General features: G+C 29.4%; 1 protein-coding gene and 1 long non-coding RNA gene across 2 annotated transcripts; both read right to left on the reverse strand.

Annotated features, from left to right (window-relative positions):
- Positions 1 to 10,350: 10,350 nt before the first annotated feature.
- On the reverse strand, positions 10,351 to 12,288 carry LOC126839717 (uncharacterized). The gene is made up of 3 exons (XR_007685973.1): positions 12,174 to 12,288; positions 11,787 to 11,874; positions 10,351 to 10,523 (listed from the first exon to the last, which is right to left on the reverse strand). It is a non-coding gene; the product is annotated as an uncharacterized LOC126839717 (long non-coding RNA).
- Positions 12,289 to 12,320: 32 nt separating this feature from the next.
- Positions 12,321 to 13,338, reverse strand: LOC126839622 (uncharacterized). Its single transcript, XM_050575017.1, has 6 exons — positions 13,327 to 13,338; positions 13,188 to 13,287; positions 13,003 to 13,094; positions 12,719 to 12,811; positions 12,542 to 12,627; positions 12,321 to 12,474 (listed from the first exon to the last, which is right to left on the reverse strand). The coding sequence occupies exons 1-6, from the start codon at positions 13,336 to 13,338 to the stop codon at positions 12,321 to 12,323; spliced, it is 537 nt and encodes a 178-aa protein (XP_050430974.1).
- Positions 13,339 to 18,423: the final 5,085 nt, after the last annotated feature.

The following is an 18,423-nucleotide window of genomic DNA, read 5'->3' on the forward strand; positions in this document are numbered from 1 at the left end:
GTTCATTATGGACAGTTACAAATACTCAGAGGAGACAGACAATTAAAGGCCAAATGAAATTTCTTACCCAGAACCTCTTTGTTCTTTTCTTTTTTTAAGTCTCCTGTTTTTTTTTAAATTAAATTGTATACGCTACAACTGCAGCTGCAAACCGGTTTTCGGTCCGACATTTTTCGTACAAAGTATTATCATCAACTACGCTCTAAATGCTCTCGACAGAAATATCATGTACAAATGTACACAGGTCATAGACTAATATTTTAGTTCTAATCTATTATAATATTCTAGGTAGATTAGCTCTACGCGCTCTCAGAGACTGCTCTATCTAGGGCAAAGTTCCTTATAGTGTACATACACAGCTAGAGCAGTCTAACTAGACTAAGTCTACTCTAGCTAGATTTTACTCTACAGTGTACAGGTACATTATAGTTGAATACTGGGGATCCAACCAGTCAGTACGCAATTCACAATTAGAGCGGTATACTTGATAGGTTGTCTACACTTGAAACAAAAAAATTTTAATTAATGCTTAAAAAACATAAATAAGTATTATATTATGACTCCAGGCGACACAAAAAAAATTGAACAAGAGCAATCTAAAAAACCAGTACAGTGGGGTCGGGGCATAGTGGGGACGGAACATAGTTGGGTCGGGGCATAGTGGTGACGGGGAGGTCACAGGTTTACAGGAATTTTTAAATCTGAAAGTGATAAAATCACTTTCGAAAAAACGCTTCGATGCAAATCGGTAGTTAGTATTTTCAAGCCAGTACAGTCCAAACCAAGCATAGTATAAACCAGCAAAGTTAGAAAGTTTTAAATGAAGGTTCTGTATTTACAAATGAGCATCAAAGCGTTTATTTGAAAGCGATTTTATCCGAGAGGACTAGTACAGTAGAGTATTGGCATAATGTAATCAAAGCAATGAGGAAACGGAGAGGTCACAGGTCTACAAGAATTATTATAAATAAAAGTGATAAAATTGAATAAAATCGCTTTCAAATAAACGCTTTGATGCTCATTTGTAAATACAGAACCTTCATTTAAGACTTTCTAACTTTGCTGGTTTATACTGTGCTTGGTTTGGACTGTACTGGCTTGAAAATACTAACTACCGATTTGCATCGAAGCGTTTTTTCGAAAGTGATTTTATCACTTTCAGATTTAAAAATTCCTGTAAACCTGTGACCTCCCCGTCCCCAATATGCCCCGACCCAACTATGCTCCGTCCCCACTATGCCCCGACCCCACTGTACTGGTTTTTTTTTTTTGCAAAAACTTAGTGGACCAAATAACACATATACAATGTCTTGTTATATTTTGTTGGAACGGTCGACGATTCATGTTTCAATCGTTTGTACTCCATAGTTTAAATTATAATCGCTTATTCTCAATAAAATTAATATTTATGTATTATATACTTCCATTAAAGCAATCTCACACAAACTATTTATACTTCACAGATTATATTATTTCAAAGCTATATTATACTTCTATTTTACTAGATTGACAATGTACAAAATAAAATGCAACTAAAAAAACCTTTTCATAGATCCTTAAAATGTAAAGGGTGGGATAGTGAAACGGGTTTTACCATTTAAATACATTAGAAAATCGCCGTTTTACTGCCTCATCCTGTATAATAATTTCTTGTTATTTTCTAAAGAAAAATCGATTTTCTTACATTTAAATTAAAATAAATCGTATACTGGTACTGTGATGGAGAAAACAATAAATTTTACCTACATTTATTACTTATTAGTTAAATATTACTAACGTGTATAGCCACTAGCAGTCGGCTGTTGCCTGTTATTTAACAATAACCTTTTATGGAGATTTTAAAAATTGTGTTTTTTTAATAATAGCATGGGAGCAGTATCATGATGTTAAATGTTCACGAGATTTGATCTAGTCATAAAATAAAGTATTATCATTTATGACTTAATTATTATTAAAATTTATCTTAATAGTAATAGTACTTATTAATAAAATAATGAAATATTTTACACAAAATTAGAGCTACAAGTTGATAAACTAAAAAAATAAAATTAGCACGAAGCAGATTATCTAATATTAGACAATTTAAACAATCAAGCGTGAATCTCTTTAAATGAATAACAGTATAACAATACACAAAACATTAGTTTTCCTTTAAAAAAATTGTGTAATAAAAAAAACATTTTGAGTCGGTATACTGCATAAAAACCAACACTTAATCTGAATCCAAAAAACAACAGTCCTCTTCATTATTTGCAGGTAGTTGGACATTAAATACTCATAGTTAACCTTCGGTAAGGTTATATAACGCAGGCTATAAAATAACGAGATAACGACAGTGGTTTTGTCGTATCAGAATCATTAAGTGTCTTAATAAGTACACGGACAGGTTTTTTTCCCAATAAATCGAGTGTCTACTATAATCAGTCACACGATTTAGTCGCCTGTGATATCATGTAATAAACACAATATTATGATACCGTTCATTGGGCCCTAACCTAATCTAACACGGATAGACGTAACCAACTGATAGTTTTTAGTGTCTGTTCGTTTCTTACATTTGGTACACTGGGTTTTTAGTTAAAAAAAAAATGAACTTTGTGTAAACTTTAAGTCAAGAGTGTTACTTGAGCACAAAACCTAATTCTGCATAGATATAAATAAAATTGTTTTAATGATTTGATCAATTTTTTTTAAAGATTTTAGGTGTTTTTGTTAAAATATACGAAATCTGCGGAAACACAGTTTCCCGGCAATTAAAAAAAAACTGTAGTGCCGAATTTTTTTCTCGTTTAATATGTTATGGGTACATATGAGTTCCAACTACTGGCAAATTTTCAACCCAAAGGTTTTAAAATTACGGCTAAAAACCCCGAAAAACAAAAAAACTTTTACCCCCCCTAGGGGGGCGGGAGATGGGTATATTTTGAATTTGACAAAACTGACGTGCGCGGGCATACCAAATAAATATTTCTTATACATTTCAACTCGATCCGACTCTTTTTCTCGATACTATAGCCAGTAAAAGTTCTAACTTAAAAACTCGTACGGTTTTTTTATTTTGTGGTTGACATTTTTTTTCCATATATACTACCAATGCTTAATTGTTAGTATTTGTTTATACTTAGCTACACAATAGTAAATTCAAACAGGGACAACCTATGGTAGACTGGCGCCTTGCCGATGCTGAATAAAATGTTTATATATTATTAAGCCGGCAGTAGTTTTTTGGGGTCTAAAATAACCGGTATGGTTCTTTTGGATCTAGATATGATACACTCATCAGACTTATCACTGATGTCCAGCTAATATATAAAATAGATCACTCCAGTTTATGTGTAAACAAGGTCAGATACAAGGGGAAGGCTGGAGTTAATAGTTAATAGTTTATAATACAATCTATATTAAAATAAATATAAACCAAGTCAAACTATAACGAATTTATGAGTAGTAAATTCACATGACTTCTTAAAAACAATCCAAATCAACTCAGGTGCTATAATATAATATACATAATATTATCATTGATTATCATTAATCAAAGATATTATGTATAAATGCACAAACAACAAAAAAGTTCAAATATATTAAATTTATATTTATAAACACAGATTTCCTTATTTCGCACTATTATAATATACAAGTTAAAAGTTAGCTATAACTTAAATTTAAGTGACATGTGTATTGGCGTTGTGTACTTTCCGGTACATCCAGCAGAATACGGGCCGCGTACCTTTGACTGCGCCCATCTTCGACCAAGGCCACAGCACGGGCAATTTGTTCACTAGTTAACACCATTTTTTTCACTTTAAATTGTTTATTTATTGTTAATTGTCCACCAAAATTAGTTTTTTCGTGTTCGAAGGCCGAGAACGTAAAATGAACTAACCATTGAATTATCCATAGATATCCTTTTCAGATCTGTTTTGCTTTACCCGTAGGAATTTATGTGATAAGACGAAAAAATCATATGCTAGCACATTAATAACGGTGTCATAAATTTAATTTTATTTATTTTAAGCATAAAAATGTCAAGTGGAAGTCATAACATTTAAAATTAATAGTTTATTTCAAGTGCGCCACTTTCCGTGTAACTCAGTGTATATATATATATATAGATAATAAAAATAGAAATAATTAATCAGATAAAAAAATCAAATTTATATAGATGGCCTATAGCATAAGCCAAATGGGTGGAAAATATACACATTTGCCAATTAGCTAAAAATGTACTTTTTTTGGATTTTTATATCGGTATTTATCTAATTCTAACCCTCTGCTTCTGAGTTTTTAATAATTAGTTCTAAGTCAATAAAAAGTAAAAACCTTTATCAAATACTTTTTAGTTGTATATATAATATATACATGGATCGTTCATTTCGATACTCATGAAAATGCACACAAATTAAACAATGTTCAATAACTTCATTTGTTTTATATTTAAAATATATTTGTAATTTAATTGGAATACATGAAAGCAAGTTAAAATATTATTCAATTAATATCGTTGCAATATACATAATTTTTTTACCTATGCATTATATTAATAAATAAGTATCAATAATATAAAAACGTATAATTATTTATAATAATAGAATAAAAGTATTTAGAAACAATAATTATTATTAATAGCACGAGTTAACAATAAATCCTGTTGAGTAAATTGAAATGTTTACAATGAACATAGTAACAATGTCTACTGTACAATAGGGGTTTTAATAAAAATATAATATTTTCTACAAAGTTACTGTTTTTATTTTTATTGATGTACAATTTGGAAATTACATTTTTCGCTATTACTCCGTTATAATATGTGGTGTCGGCCGCACAACATACACAAATAATAATCGTACATTTTACATAAATATTGTACATGTTGGTATCTCTTCGGGTGGCTGTTTGTCGAGTGGCTCCGTGTCGTGCTCCCTGCCCGATGCGAGAACCGGCTGTCTACGGTTTTTATCAAATTCATTGAAAAATGTATCTACAAAGATAGTACAAAACGCGTTTTTCCCCGCCAATAGGATGGTAAACGGGACGATTTATTTTCTTTTGTCTGTCAAAATATGGATGTAGCCGGTTTTTGCACCGGATCCTTTTAATGGTGTTTAATTTACTCAATTATGAATAATTTGCCGACAATTTTTGACTGGACGATAACCATAAGGTAGAATGCATGCGTTTTGAAAAGCGGTAGATTAATCCCGTCTTAAATTATAATGTTTAATAACTCAAAAGGTGACCATCAAAAACCGGTTACCGATCAGTCAAATCGGTCAGCAAATTATTTCTAATTTAAATACCTAATGAAATTTGTATGCTAACATTTAAGTTTCGACAGAGATGTGGAAAATATTAAAAATGGTAAATGTTTAGTAATTTTATAATAATATGAATAGAAAATAAACAAAAATGTTTTCAAAATTGCAAATATTCTCTAGGAAAATGAGTGTCTTACGTTGAATTTATCACACTGTATGTACAGTATATGTATACAAGTTGTATCACAAAGATTTGACAAATAAAATAACTTTTGTTCTAGTAAATATTTTTTAAAAAACATTTTTTTTAATTAATTTATATTTATTTGCATTATAAAAACCACGGTTCGTATTTCTCTCAACTGTTTTACTTTTATAAATTTTATTTTTATTTTTTTCGTTACCTACGCTAACTAACCCCTACCCGTCTTAAATTTTGACCTTTAATAACTTAAAAAATAATTATCCAAAACTGCCATAAATAACGCGGCGCTTAAAGCGCAAATGTGCATAAATAAATGTTGAAATAAAAATCTTAAAAATATTCACCAGAACAAAAATTATTCGTTTGTCAGATCTTTGTGGCACACCCTGTATATTTTGTGTTTTGAAGGATCATTGTGCTCCAGTAAGGTTCACAGCCGGTCGGTAATAATGCATTGGGGAAAAGAAGGGTCGAACGAGGGTTCGACCCCTGTTTAAACATACTATTTTTTTTTGTTGAAAGAAGGACCCCGTTTGTCGACAAAGCGAACAGTTGGAATAAAATAATATGTTAACGTTAGTAGTTTTTGGGTAGAGGGTTTTAACCATTATTCTAGAGCAAAAAATCCTATTTTTCCCAGGCCGACAACCTTATATTCTTATTGACACAGCAATAATATGTATTTTAGCTACTATGATTGTCTAACTTTCAAGTACATACATTTTATATTAATCTAATAATCTAGAGTTAGTGTAGAACTAGTAGTTTGTTTTTATATCAATTGGGAACATACAAATAACATTTAAAAAAATATAAAAACATTAAATATAACAAAACTACACGCAAATTTTAATAATATAAGTACACTGGACAGTTTTAAAAACGATAAAAATTAGAAGGCTGTCCAGAATAGCACTATGCTTTTATGAAAATCCTGTTTATAAAAGCAAAACAATTATCAACAGTCTTCTGTTTAGAGTGGTGTAATGTTGACTGAATTCTAGATTTATTGAAAGAAACTTTACTTAGCAGCTATATAGAGTAGGATAAATAGAACGCTGTTAAACCGTGAAGAGTATTAAAAATTGACAAAAAAACAACATGGTCAATTGCCAATTTTAAAATTACAATAACAGCAATAAGTTAAACAGAATATGTAGCTGTAGCTTGTAGGTCCCAAAAATAAAAATTAAAAAATATATAACAACGTTGTATTGTGTTATTGAACAATTTTATAAGCGTTTAATGAATGTTTTTAATCGTGGAAAAAATACTATGTAGACAACTTTGTCGGTTTTGTACTTTAACCAAAAACATAATATTATTATACATAAGTATTATGTTAAAGTCATCAAAATTGAATTTATAATGTAAAAATTTGTTTTTTCATGTTACCAAAAATTTGAGATTTTTTCTAATAGTTTTTTTCAAAAAGCCGAGGAAATTTTACATAATATGTGTAAATTTCAAATTGGGATCTCCATAAAAACAAGAGGTCAAAATTCATATAAAAACGACCACAGTATTAAAAATAGTTAAAATAATTATGTGTAAAAATTAGGTAATTTTCCCTTTTTTTTTAGAAAGCTGAGATTATTTTACATAAAAAACTTATTTTTAATAAATATATACATATATATATATATTTTTTTTTTAAGGCCGAAGATACGATAAAATAATGATAATGAAGAAGTAGCAAGGCAAAAACTCAAAATACTTTTTACGCCCATGACCAAAATAATCGAAAAAAAAATTGACTGGTGGTCTGTTCAAACGTTTGTTCATATTTGGAGTTTTGACCCATATGGAATATTTTATTCACAACAATTAGGTAGGCATCTAGACATAATAAAATATCATACTCATATATTACCTATAATAATGAAATTTATCCGGTGTAGGTACCTATAAACTATAACCTACAGGGTATTTTATTCAGGTAGGTAGTCGTTGGACAACAATGACCGTGTGTGTAGGTAGGTACAACCGAACACTCTGTACTCAATTGTATAGATACCTAGTCTATAAGAAATTTGACCCTTTCACACGCCAGTTGGCATTTCAAATTCCAAAGAAACTTAAAAAAAAATTAAAACCTATAATATCCAGGTATGTTACAACATGGCATCCACGTGGAAAATGATTATTTTTTTTTTCAGCGCATCAAAATAATAAAATATATTATATTCTCTTATATAAAAACATTTTTCCATAATATTACCCATTTCGCTTACTTGAATGACGACCTAATCGAATAGCCGGTTCAGCATTTCTAAAATAAAGACTCAAATATTTTAGGTGGTTTAGTTTATATTTTTTCAGGTTGGCAAATATTAAATTTATTGAATTTTTAATTAAATACATTTCTAAATTTAATTATTATTACAACTTTTATAAGCTATTTATTATTCATTTAGACACAGATTTTTTTGAAATTATCATTTAAATTGATATTTCAATATATAGTATTAAAATAATAACCAAGTCTGCACAAGGGTAGTTAATATAATAGTAACTTCTGAATCCATTTACATGGCGAGGTCTGTAAGTTTGTATAGTGAACTAACACAGTAAATTCATTTTTAGCAATTAAATAATAAATGTATGTTTAATAAACGGAATTGCTAATAATATAATATTGTAACTCTAATTATCGTGGTCTAAAAATTAAAATAGGGCAAGAATTCTTATTAGAAAAATAATCTTAAAAAATAAATATTTTTGAAACGGTCAGACAAGACTCGTTTTAACTTATAATACATCAAAGTTCTATTGTAGAATTATAAAACGGCTCATTTGTTAAACCGTAGGTACAAGGACAGGATGTAGGGACAGGACCCAATCTAAATAATACACTAATTGACAGGCTCTTTATAGTATACAGGGTGTATCAGTCATCTAACAGATTTTTCATACAATTTATATGCGAAGCTGTCGGATCATTGTGATACACCTATATATGCCTAGCCCATTGAACCATGTAAATTAAACCATCAAAAGGAACGACCGTCACAATAGTGTCTCTCTTAAGATCTAAATTGATTGTAATGCTCAAGTTATGCCAGCCAAAGCGGTCTTAATTGAGAGTGAAAAAAGTACTACTTTAATAGGATATACCTATTTAATGAATCCGAAATTGGCCTACTATTTTCATTAGCATGTACATTTTTGAACTACAATACACAAAATAAAAGTGTATTTGTGTATTGTATAAAATTATTTGTGAAAAACAAAATTAAAATTTTTATTTTGGTTTAAAAAAAAAAAATTGTAAAAACTGTTAAGTAATTTTTAGATTAGTTCTAAACACAAATACTCTATTTGAAGTATATTTTAGATAATTATGCAACCGTATCGAACATGCTAAAAATAATACACAAAGCGGTTTATTTTACATTTTTAGAGGTTATTTGAAAAATAACTAAACGTGCTTGAAAAAATCTAAGGCCCGAATCAGATTTAGCAAAAAAAAAATAATAATAAATGAATGTACCCATTTTAATTCTTGCTCTATAAAATACATAAGATAACCCCCTATAAACAATTTGATAGGGTAACACTACAGATTTTGTTTGAAGATAAAGTTTTTGTATTTGAAAGTTAAATAACTATTGCCTATTTGGAAAAACTACTTTTTATAGTCACTCCATGCCAAATCATCTAATGTGTGTGCGAGTGGATTTTCTAAATGAATCAAAATTTTATGTCCATAAATCGAACTTCTTTGGATTAGGGAAACACATTTTTTGCCTCGATAAGGACCTAACACCTGTAATTGTCGTGCAGTAATATTGTTTAAATAAAAGCACATTAATTTTAAAAAAAGAATAACACCTAAAGCCATTCAGTAACCAGGTCTAAAAAATATTTGATTATTTACCAATAAATGACAATTTATGTGTGGAACAAATATTCAAACTCTAAACATCTAACTTTGTTTTTAATTTGTTCAATACTTTAATTATTATAATCATGTAATCACTCAAAGTACATAATGCCATCTTTTCACTAAATGCTTGCACATATAACTCATAAAAATACCTGTATACTGGTTATTTTATTTCATTTTATCAATCGTTATTTCTATAAATTAATATTTATGAAAAATCATTCGAACCTTAACTATTATGTTTTTTACTACATTCGTCTTTATAAAATCGGAAATCATTATAGTTTATAATAATTGCTCAAGTTAAAAAAAAGTGTTTTAAACAATTTTAAGACAAAAGTAAATAAATATTTTATTTGGCATTCGTATTGACACAAGCTTAAAAATACAATTAAATCATGCAACACAAAAAATTGATAGTATCACTTAAAAATAACACAAGGTGTATTGTATACAATTAATATAAAAGTTACTTAAAAGAATAATAATAACTCGTTTTAATAAATTTGACCTGAACAGATGGACCGTTCGTACAAGCGTAGAGTAGAAATTAAGGTGGGATTAAAAAGAGTATGGATACAATTTATTTATTTTTGGTACCACTCAGGAACATCTAACCAAACTGTAGGTACTATCTTATACTAAAAAAGGAAAAATATTGGCACATTCAATAATAGCAAGTGACAATAATTGATGTAAAAATATAATTATTAGTTGGCTTACGAATAAAATTGAACAAAAAATATAATGACAATATACAAAATAGATAATTGACTGAAAAAATATACATTTGGACAACTAGTAAAAATACAAATAATATTATGACTAAAAATTGATGTACATTATCGACCAAACGTCAGTTACGTCATAAAAAAAAAAAAAATTGATAAGTCAAAAGATAAAAAGAGGAAAAAAGTTGAATGTGCGATGGATGACGTAGAAAAAAATTCAAATATAAATTCTGAACACATTATAAAATACATAAAATTATACTTCACTGCTCAAATAATTTAGTTTATAACAAAATAGGAAGAAAACTAAGAATTGAGAGGATGAATTTTTAGTGATGTGAAAAATAGATTATGTTAACGATACTTCTGTCTCGCTCGTATCAGTTGCAGGTTCGTAGTCATCGTTGGCAAAATATTTGGAATGTTGCTGTTCTAGGTACCTGAAAACAAATATTTTAACAAAGACATTTTATAGAAAGGTTGTCAGAAAACAGTGTTGATGTTTCATAACATAAGAATAAAATTATATTTTAGACCCAAATGTTTTTTTTTATTTTTTGAAAAAATAACTAAACAATTTACCATCAAACTATAGTCGATACCTACGTACACGACTGCTCAATTTGAATTGCTCGTCGATTGTTGACTAAAGTTGAGATTGAAACAAATGTGGCTTTTTTACGGATCAGTTTTTAAAAATGTAAGCTACTTCACATTGTTGCTTCAACCCTACCACCATTTATCTTATTTATCTAACTCTGTACTATACATCCTCAACGCATTCTGTTGTTTACACCTTGCATAAAGCGATGAATCTATTGCAGAAGTTATGTTTGCTAATAAATCATATCTCTAATTATCTCAACATATTCTGTCTAATTCCTACTGAATCGCATGGCCCTCTACGATAAAACACGAGTTATCACTCACTTAACCTTCTCACTTAGCCTAGGGTGACCATACGTCTCGTTAAAAATGGGATTGTCCCTTTTTGGAGCTAAATATTCCCTTGTCCCACTAACTGACTTTCGACTGGACGCTTTTTGTCCGGTTCTTAGAATATGGTTAGGTTCTCTCTTTATCAGCTATCTTATCAAAATATTAATAAAAATAGAGTAAAAATTATTAATTTTGATTTAGATTTCGAAAGTGTGGAGAAAGTAGTGGAATTAAACGCTAACTATTTTTAAATAACTATTCAAAAAAAGATTTTAAAATAACTAAAATAGAATTTTGGGTAGAAAAAAATATGACTTTTTCTATGAGAAAAAAAAGAAAATTTCTAATTCTTGCCACTCATTTTTACAAAAAAAAAAATAAAGATGTACTTATTGAACTGTATAAAAAAAAATGAAACTTGAAAGTTAGTCAGTGAACTATTAATACAAAACAAGAAATTAAAACGATTTTTTTATTAATAAATTAAAGTAATTAAAAATAATAATACTTATTATCAAAATATTATTTATAATAATAAAAATTGTTATTATCAAAAGGTGCAAAAAGTAATTTTCAATTTTTTATTGAAGCTCTTTCTTTAGAAGTTTGGACAAAATAGTGTTCCGTTTTTTTTTTTATTATTAAAAATGATAACCATAGATGAACCAGCAAGTTCATTTGATTATTATTTTATATAAACCATAATAAATATAATAGTTTAACTAAATGGATCGTTAAATTAAAAAAAAAAATTTAATTCTTACTTGAAAAAATCATTTATGCTATCAGCAATGGAAGAGAGCTGGTTGTCTTCGGTCACAAACTTTGGTCTTAGAAATTTTTTCAAATTAACTGAAAAATTGATTAAAATCCATTAATATGTCATCAAGTATCGAATACTAAAATACATATAGGTATATGTATAAAAAATATAATTAGGACACTACAAAAACACTAAAAAATTATGTTTATTAGGATAGCACTTCGTGTAAGACCATATAAAATGTTATTATCAATGTTTGGAAAAACACTTCAAAAACGGTTGAGTGTAAGGAAGGTGTTCTTTTTCACTAAATGAGCTCCTGAACGCGTTTATAAGGAATTAATAAAACATCATTTCGCTAACATCAAAGTCAATATTTCATACGTACCACATAGCCTTAGTAAATAAATGGGTCCATAAACTGTACACCACAAGTCTTCCGAATAAATGTTTTTATATTTGAATTGTAAACTGTCAAGTCTTATTTTTTCTGATAACAGAGCAACAGCCTAAAAGAAAAATATTGGTAAAGTTATTAAATAAAAATTCTCATTACATAAAATCTCATCAACGAAAAATAATTTACTTTATCGTGCACTTCATTATTACGTTCTTTCGCATATAGCAGCGTCTGTATTCGTGAATTAAAATATTGAATAAAAGTCGATCCAACACACAAAGCTCTTTCCCTAAAAATATCTTATTATATTTTCGACACTATTATACTATTAACTTTGTAAGAAAAACAATAATTACCTAACAAATATTGTTGATTTTTGTTTGGAACCGATATAACCATCAATGAGATGCATAACAGTGAATTTGGATGGAAACTTTAATTGCTAAAATATTTTACACACCATTATTAGGCAAACAATTTATTAACAAAGTGACCAAATATTATTAAAATGTTTAAAACACCTTGTTAAATACCTTGTTAAAAACGTTTATCATATTATAGTCGTAGGACAATCGCCGTTTCAGAATTGTAGGCACATCAAATTTTAGTTGTTTATCGTATGGAGGCTAGAAAAATTAATAGTTTTGTTGCAGACAAAGTCAAAATCAAAATAAATAACTGTTTGGCTGTATATGTACATCCGTTCAACACATACATCAATTATCAGCCATAACAATGTTCTAAAGATTATAATAACAATTTTCTGTTAAACAAAATATTTATTAAGATAATAATTTAATTATAAAAGGTATATTACCAAAAACTCTTGTATGGCAGGTAAGTTATTAATGTTATTTTCTATTAGATCAACAGTTCTGAATGCAACCAAAACCGGATTAGAAGATGGTTCTATTTAAATAAATAAGTAAATTAGTAAAATTTGGATTTTTTTCCGGAATGTTTCAGGTCAAAAAATTTAAACTTTTAATTTCAATTAATTACCAGACTCTTCAGTAGCCGAAGATGGAGCATCAGTGGTTTGGTTTACTTCAGTATTTTTTTTACGTCTGCCAACTCTTCCTTGGTTAAAATGTTTTTTAAACTTGCTGAAAATATTACAAAAGTATTTATTTAATTAGACTGATCGATTCATGTTATAAATAATGTGAAAATTTAAAAATCACTCTCTCTCTCAAAAAAAATTAATATTATTGGTAAAATTGACGACATAATAATTGCATTCGATACAATATTAATATTAAAACACATATTTACTGTTGGTCTTGGAGTGCTTTCATGTGGTCAAGCGAAAACTCATTTACAGACAAAACACGATCATCGTGTACCCATTCATCCCATTTCGTTTTCCACCCTATGTAATGAATGTAGTAGTTCAATTCACCGTCAGGTCCAATTCGTCGTTTTAAGCACTTTGCTTCATATAGCATAGATCTGTGGTAACACAGCACTATGTCATCTGTCAAATAACAAACGATTCAAATCAATTTGGCGTAATTGTGATTTTAAAATTTTTATTTATTTATAATGAAAAGAAATATTGCATATATTTGTATAAAAATGGTTGTTGCAGCATTCTGGTTTTAAATTTACTCACAAAAATCTTTTCTTTTTGTTAGATTTCTATCCAATCAGTGCATATTACTCAAAATTTTAACAATATTTGTTATTACCTAATTCATATCATCTTAACTCACTTTCAACAAAACTCACCTACTTTTTATAAATAATGGCTACTCTTTGTTCACTTTTCATAAGATCAAACGCTACTGCTGTTTTCTTGACCTCGTTCTCTGTTGTATCCCCTGCCTGTATTAACTATTCCCTAATCTCATTAATTATTGCTACTACAGATACAAACTTAATGCTACCTCTTAGATAAATATACTCTACTTAATTTTGTCCAGCAGATCCAATGTAAAATATTTAATTTAGCTACCTACTTTCAATATCTCTAAAATGTCCTCATTCGCATTTAAATTTCATCACCGTCAATTTTGAATCACCTTATTAGTTTACTCGGGTAAAAAATAATAATACATAAAAGTAAAAAAAAAAAAAAAGAAGAGACTGTAATCGTAACTTACTTTTATCGAAACGGAAGGGATCCACAGACATTATCGTACACGGCGGATGAGCACTATAAGTTAAAATTAATATCAAACTCTTAAAAATAAATTCAAAATTAAACTCGATCCAATTTCTAAGGATTTAGCAGTTAAATTATTATCCTAAATACTCAAGGCTCGTCTACTAAGCAGTCGAGTCGTTTGGTAAATAACAACATTGTGAAATTATGATTTTACTGAGGCGTCGCTTGTTGTGTTATTACAGTGCGGGCATGTCCGGCACACAAAATATCTTTTATCTATATTACCATTGTGTAGACGCCGACGCTAAATACAGATGAGTGATGGACATTGGCCAAATTTAAAGTGTAAAACAACGATAATTCGTTAATAGCTTAAACTAATGACTCGACATAAGAAATGGTGAAATTAATTAACGGAAAAAAACCAAAAGGTTATACGGGAATAAGACCTCTACACCGACAAGAAGTCGGCATCACTGATGGTCGGACGCGTTGGGACGAAAAATTGATAAGATGATAACATTTTCCATTTGAATATTTGATTGCTAATGGAAGCAATAAGACTTATGACTCATGAACAAAATATTTACTAATTATACCTAATAGTAGGAGATAATTTCATATTTTACTTTTTTTATTATATATATATATATATATATATATATATGTGTGTGTGTACCTGTAGTATGTACTATAATATAGTATACTAGCTGTGTTGCCCGGCTTCGCCCGGGTTTTGCAATATGCTCTTTTTTTTTTTAATTTGATCCAAGCTAACGGAGAGTTTTTATTGTTTTGAATATACGCGTTTTCTTTTTACACTCTTAGGGGTTAAATTTTGGAAAATGTGTTAATAGATAATTCATTATATTTTGTATTACAGAGTATGTATGCTAATGGAGATTATACCTCTATTGGCTTGCATTTTATTATAATATATCATTGGTCAAATAAACAAATACTTATTATTACTGCAATGATATACTTACATATTTGTATTTTCCACAGAAAGAGGAATCTCTAGAGAACTTGAAGAAGTCTCTGGAACGACTAGAGAATATTTTTTTTGCATTCTATTATAAGTTAAACTTTCAATGAGTTGGGGTCTCGAGCTTTTTTTTTTTGCTTTTAAATGGTCGGCCATGTTTTTGTTTGCCGTTATTTTTTAGAAAAAACCACACTTTGCGCTTTTACCGCTTTCACGTTTCACTTCAGGGACGCAAATGGTAATGACATATAACATGCCTAAACATTCGTTTTGGTAAAAACGCAAAATGTATCTAAATTTAAGTATAGCAATCTACACAGTACGACCTAGTCACGAAGTAACAAATAATTCTAATATCATTCATAAATAATAATAAAATAATATTATTATCTTGTATATTCTTGTTCAAAATAACAAGCGACTTCAGCGGCTACCTGAAAACCGGTTTTTCCACGTGGCATTCAGATAGCCACCGACATCGCTTTTTATTTTGAACGGTGTATGTATGTACCTAACCGTAAATTCGGCCGATGGGTTCATAATCGGTCGGATAGGTAGGTAGGCGTATGACAATAGTATTGTAAACTGAGAACATTGTTGTTTATCGCACCAGACCGTCGCACGTTGCCGGTTGCCGACGTGCGACGACAGTACGTGTACAATTTATATTATTTTATTGCAACCGATAATAGTGGCGCGCTCCTACGGAATTTGTCGATAACTCATTGGGATGTTCCCCCTTAAGGGGCCTCTACACCTGCGTTTTTTTAGTCGAAAACAACTCATTCTAATTCAAACGTGTACTGTTCCTAAGAATACGCCGATTTAAGTTTTGAAAAAATATTTGTATTCTTCAAAACATTTTCAAGGCATCGGTCTTGGCACAATTTTAAAATTATTTTTAGTTAATTAATTATTTCAGTTTAAAAAAGTAAAAAAATTGCATTTTTTTTACATTGAAATAATTAATTAACTGAAATTAATTTTAAAATTGTGCCACGACCGATGCCTTGAAAATGTTGTGAAGAATTCAAATGTTTTTTTAAAAATTTAAATCGAAGTATTTTTAAGGACAGTACGTTTGAAGTAGAATGATGTATTAAAGTGAAATTTCAATTTCAAATTTTGTGGCTTCAAACACAAGTTGCACTATTTTAACGGCAACTACGCATGAACGATTATAGTTGAGATTATATTGTTTATTCTCACAATATTCAATCACTATTTCCACCAGCCGATCGTTCTGACTACAAGGGTTGGCCGTCACAAGTGCCTCCCGTTCTAAAATCTAAATCTAATCTAAAAGTTTATTTCTTGGGGCAAAATTTTGAAAGTTCACTTCTTCCCCTTCAAAATTGGGAAAACACATAAAAATGTACATATTACTTTTTTTAAAATAGTCGATTTTGTTCCAAATTTCTATGGAATATTCTTCGGATAAAGTACTATACAACGTAAACGGAAAAACGTTGACAAACCAAAAAAATATCTTTATATATTAAAATTGTATTAATTTATTACTATAGTTATAATCAAATTTTCATCGATAACTGCTAGTCTGTTGTTATTATATTTGTCAAAAGTAAGTAAGTAAACTCGTAATTTTTAATGTCTAGTAATAATCATTATCTTCGTGCCTCGGTATGTCTGTGTATATACTCCTACAGAAATAATATAAATGCGACCCCAGATACAATTAAAGTAATATCATTTACCTGTCCGCGCGTTAGGCGATAAAATTTTAGATAGTATGGAATCAATAATAGTGGTTACACCGCAATACGTCGCCCGACATAACGTCGCCGGACAAAAAGTCGACAAAACGTCGCCGGACAAAAAATCGACAAAACGCCGCCCCTAAAAAGACCGCCTCCCAGTAATGCCAACACTAACAATATGTGTGTACAATATACGATTATTAATGGTGCTAGTTGTGCTGCCAGCATGACATGTTATTAAGGAGTAAATAGTAATCATCCATCTGATTTGATCATATTAATTTTTAAACATTTATTATTATAGTTAAATGACGATTGTTAATAGCATATACCTGTGCTGTTACAAACATTTTAGGTTACATTTGACTTATAAATTAAAAATGTAGTACAGGTAAACCGTACGTATGTATAATTCCCTAAATTAGAATTCGTCTTGGGCAGCTTTTTCCACTGCATTCACGGTAACCACGCCACAGCGTTGAATATATATCTCTATGACTCCATATCGATGCTAAAAAAGCAAAAGGTCGTAAACGTCTCAGGGTAAGCTGACTGGATTGGACAGTATTTAAATAATTTTCCAGACAACATAAAAACGTTTTACAGAAATACAGAATATCTGAATATGCTACCGTTTGTGCTTCAAAAAATGAAAGTGTTGAACAAAAGTTACTTTGGATAATGAAAATGGATTATGAAAGTGATAATCAATTATCCGAAACAGTAGGTTTGAATAAATGTAACAATTGATTTGTTCTCTAAAAATCTCTCACTGTAATAGTAATTCTTGTGTCATTCATTGTAAAAGTGAATTATCTCTTTGTAATTGAATTTTGAAACAACGAGCTTTTTAAAAATTAATGTATAGCAAAAAAAAAAAAAAAAATAGAAAACGCTGAACTAATACTTGTACCTACCTGATTTTATTCAATTTTATCACTTTTATTTATAATAATTCTTGTAGACCTGTGACCTCTCCGTTTCCTCATTGCTTTGATTACATTATGCCAATACTCTACTGTACTAGTCCTCTTAGATAAAATCGCTTTTAAATCAACGCTTTGATGCTCATTTGTAAATACAGAACCTTCATTTAAGACTTTCTAGCTTTGCTGGTTTAAACTGTGCTTGGTTTGGACTGTACTGGCTTGAAAATACTAACTTCCGATTTGCATCGAAGCGTTTTTTCGAAAGTGATTTTATCACTTTCAGATTTAAAAATTCCTGTAAACCTGTGACCTTCCCATCCCCAGTATGCCCCGACCCAACTATGTTCCGTCCCCACTATGCACCGACCCCACTATACTGGTTTTTTTTTTTTTGCAAAAACTTAGTGGACCAAATAACACATATACAATGTCTTGTTATATTTTGTTGGAATGGTCGACGATTCATGTTCCAATCGTTTGTACTCCATAGTTT

The sequence above is a fragment of the Adelges cooleyi genome, unplaced genomic scaffold (genome assembly GCF_023614345.1).
Source record: "Adelges cooleyi isolate 19-005CV unplaced genomic scaffold, UGA_ACOO_1.1 ACOO_flye_CR_arks_rails_tigmint_CR_PRNA_307, whole genome shotgun sequence".
Classification (NCBI taxonomy): domain Eukaryota; kingdom Metazoa; phylum Arthropoda; class Insecta; order Hemiptera; family Adelgidae; genus Adelges; species Adelges cooleyi.

What these genes read in the sequence shown, in the direction of transcription:
- LOC126839622 (XM_050575017.1), bottom strand. An exon ending in CTGCCATACAAGAGTTTTTG is followed by an intron (nt 12,812 to 13,002) that starts GTAATATACCTT and finishes TAATTTTTCTAG; the next exon opens with CCTCCATACGATAAACAACT. An exon ending in AAATCAACAATATTTGTTAG is followed by an intron (nt 12,475 to 12,541) that starts GTAATTATTGTT and finishes AGATATTTTTAG; the next exon opens with GGAAAGAGCTTTGTGTGTTG.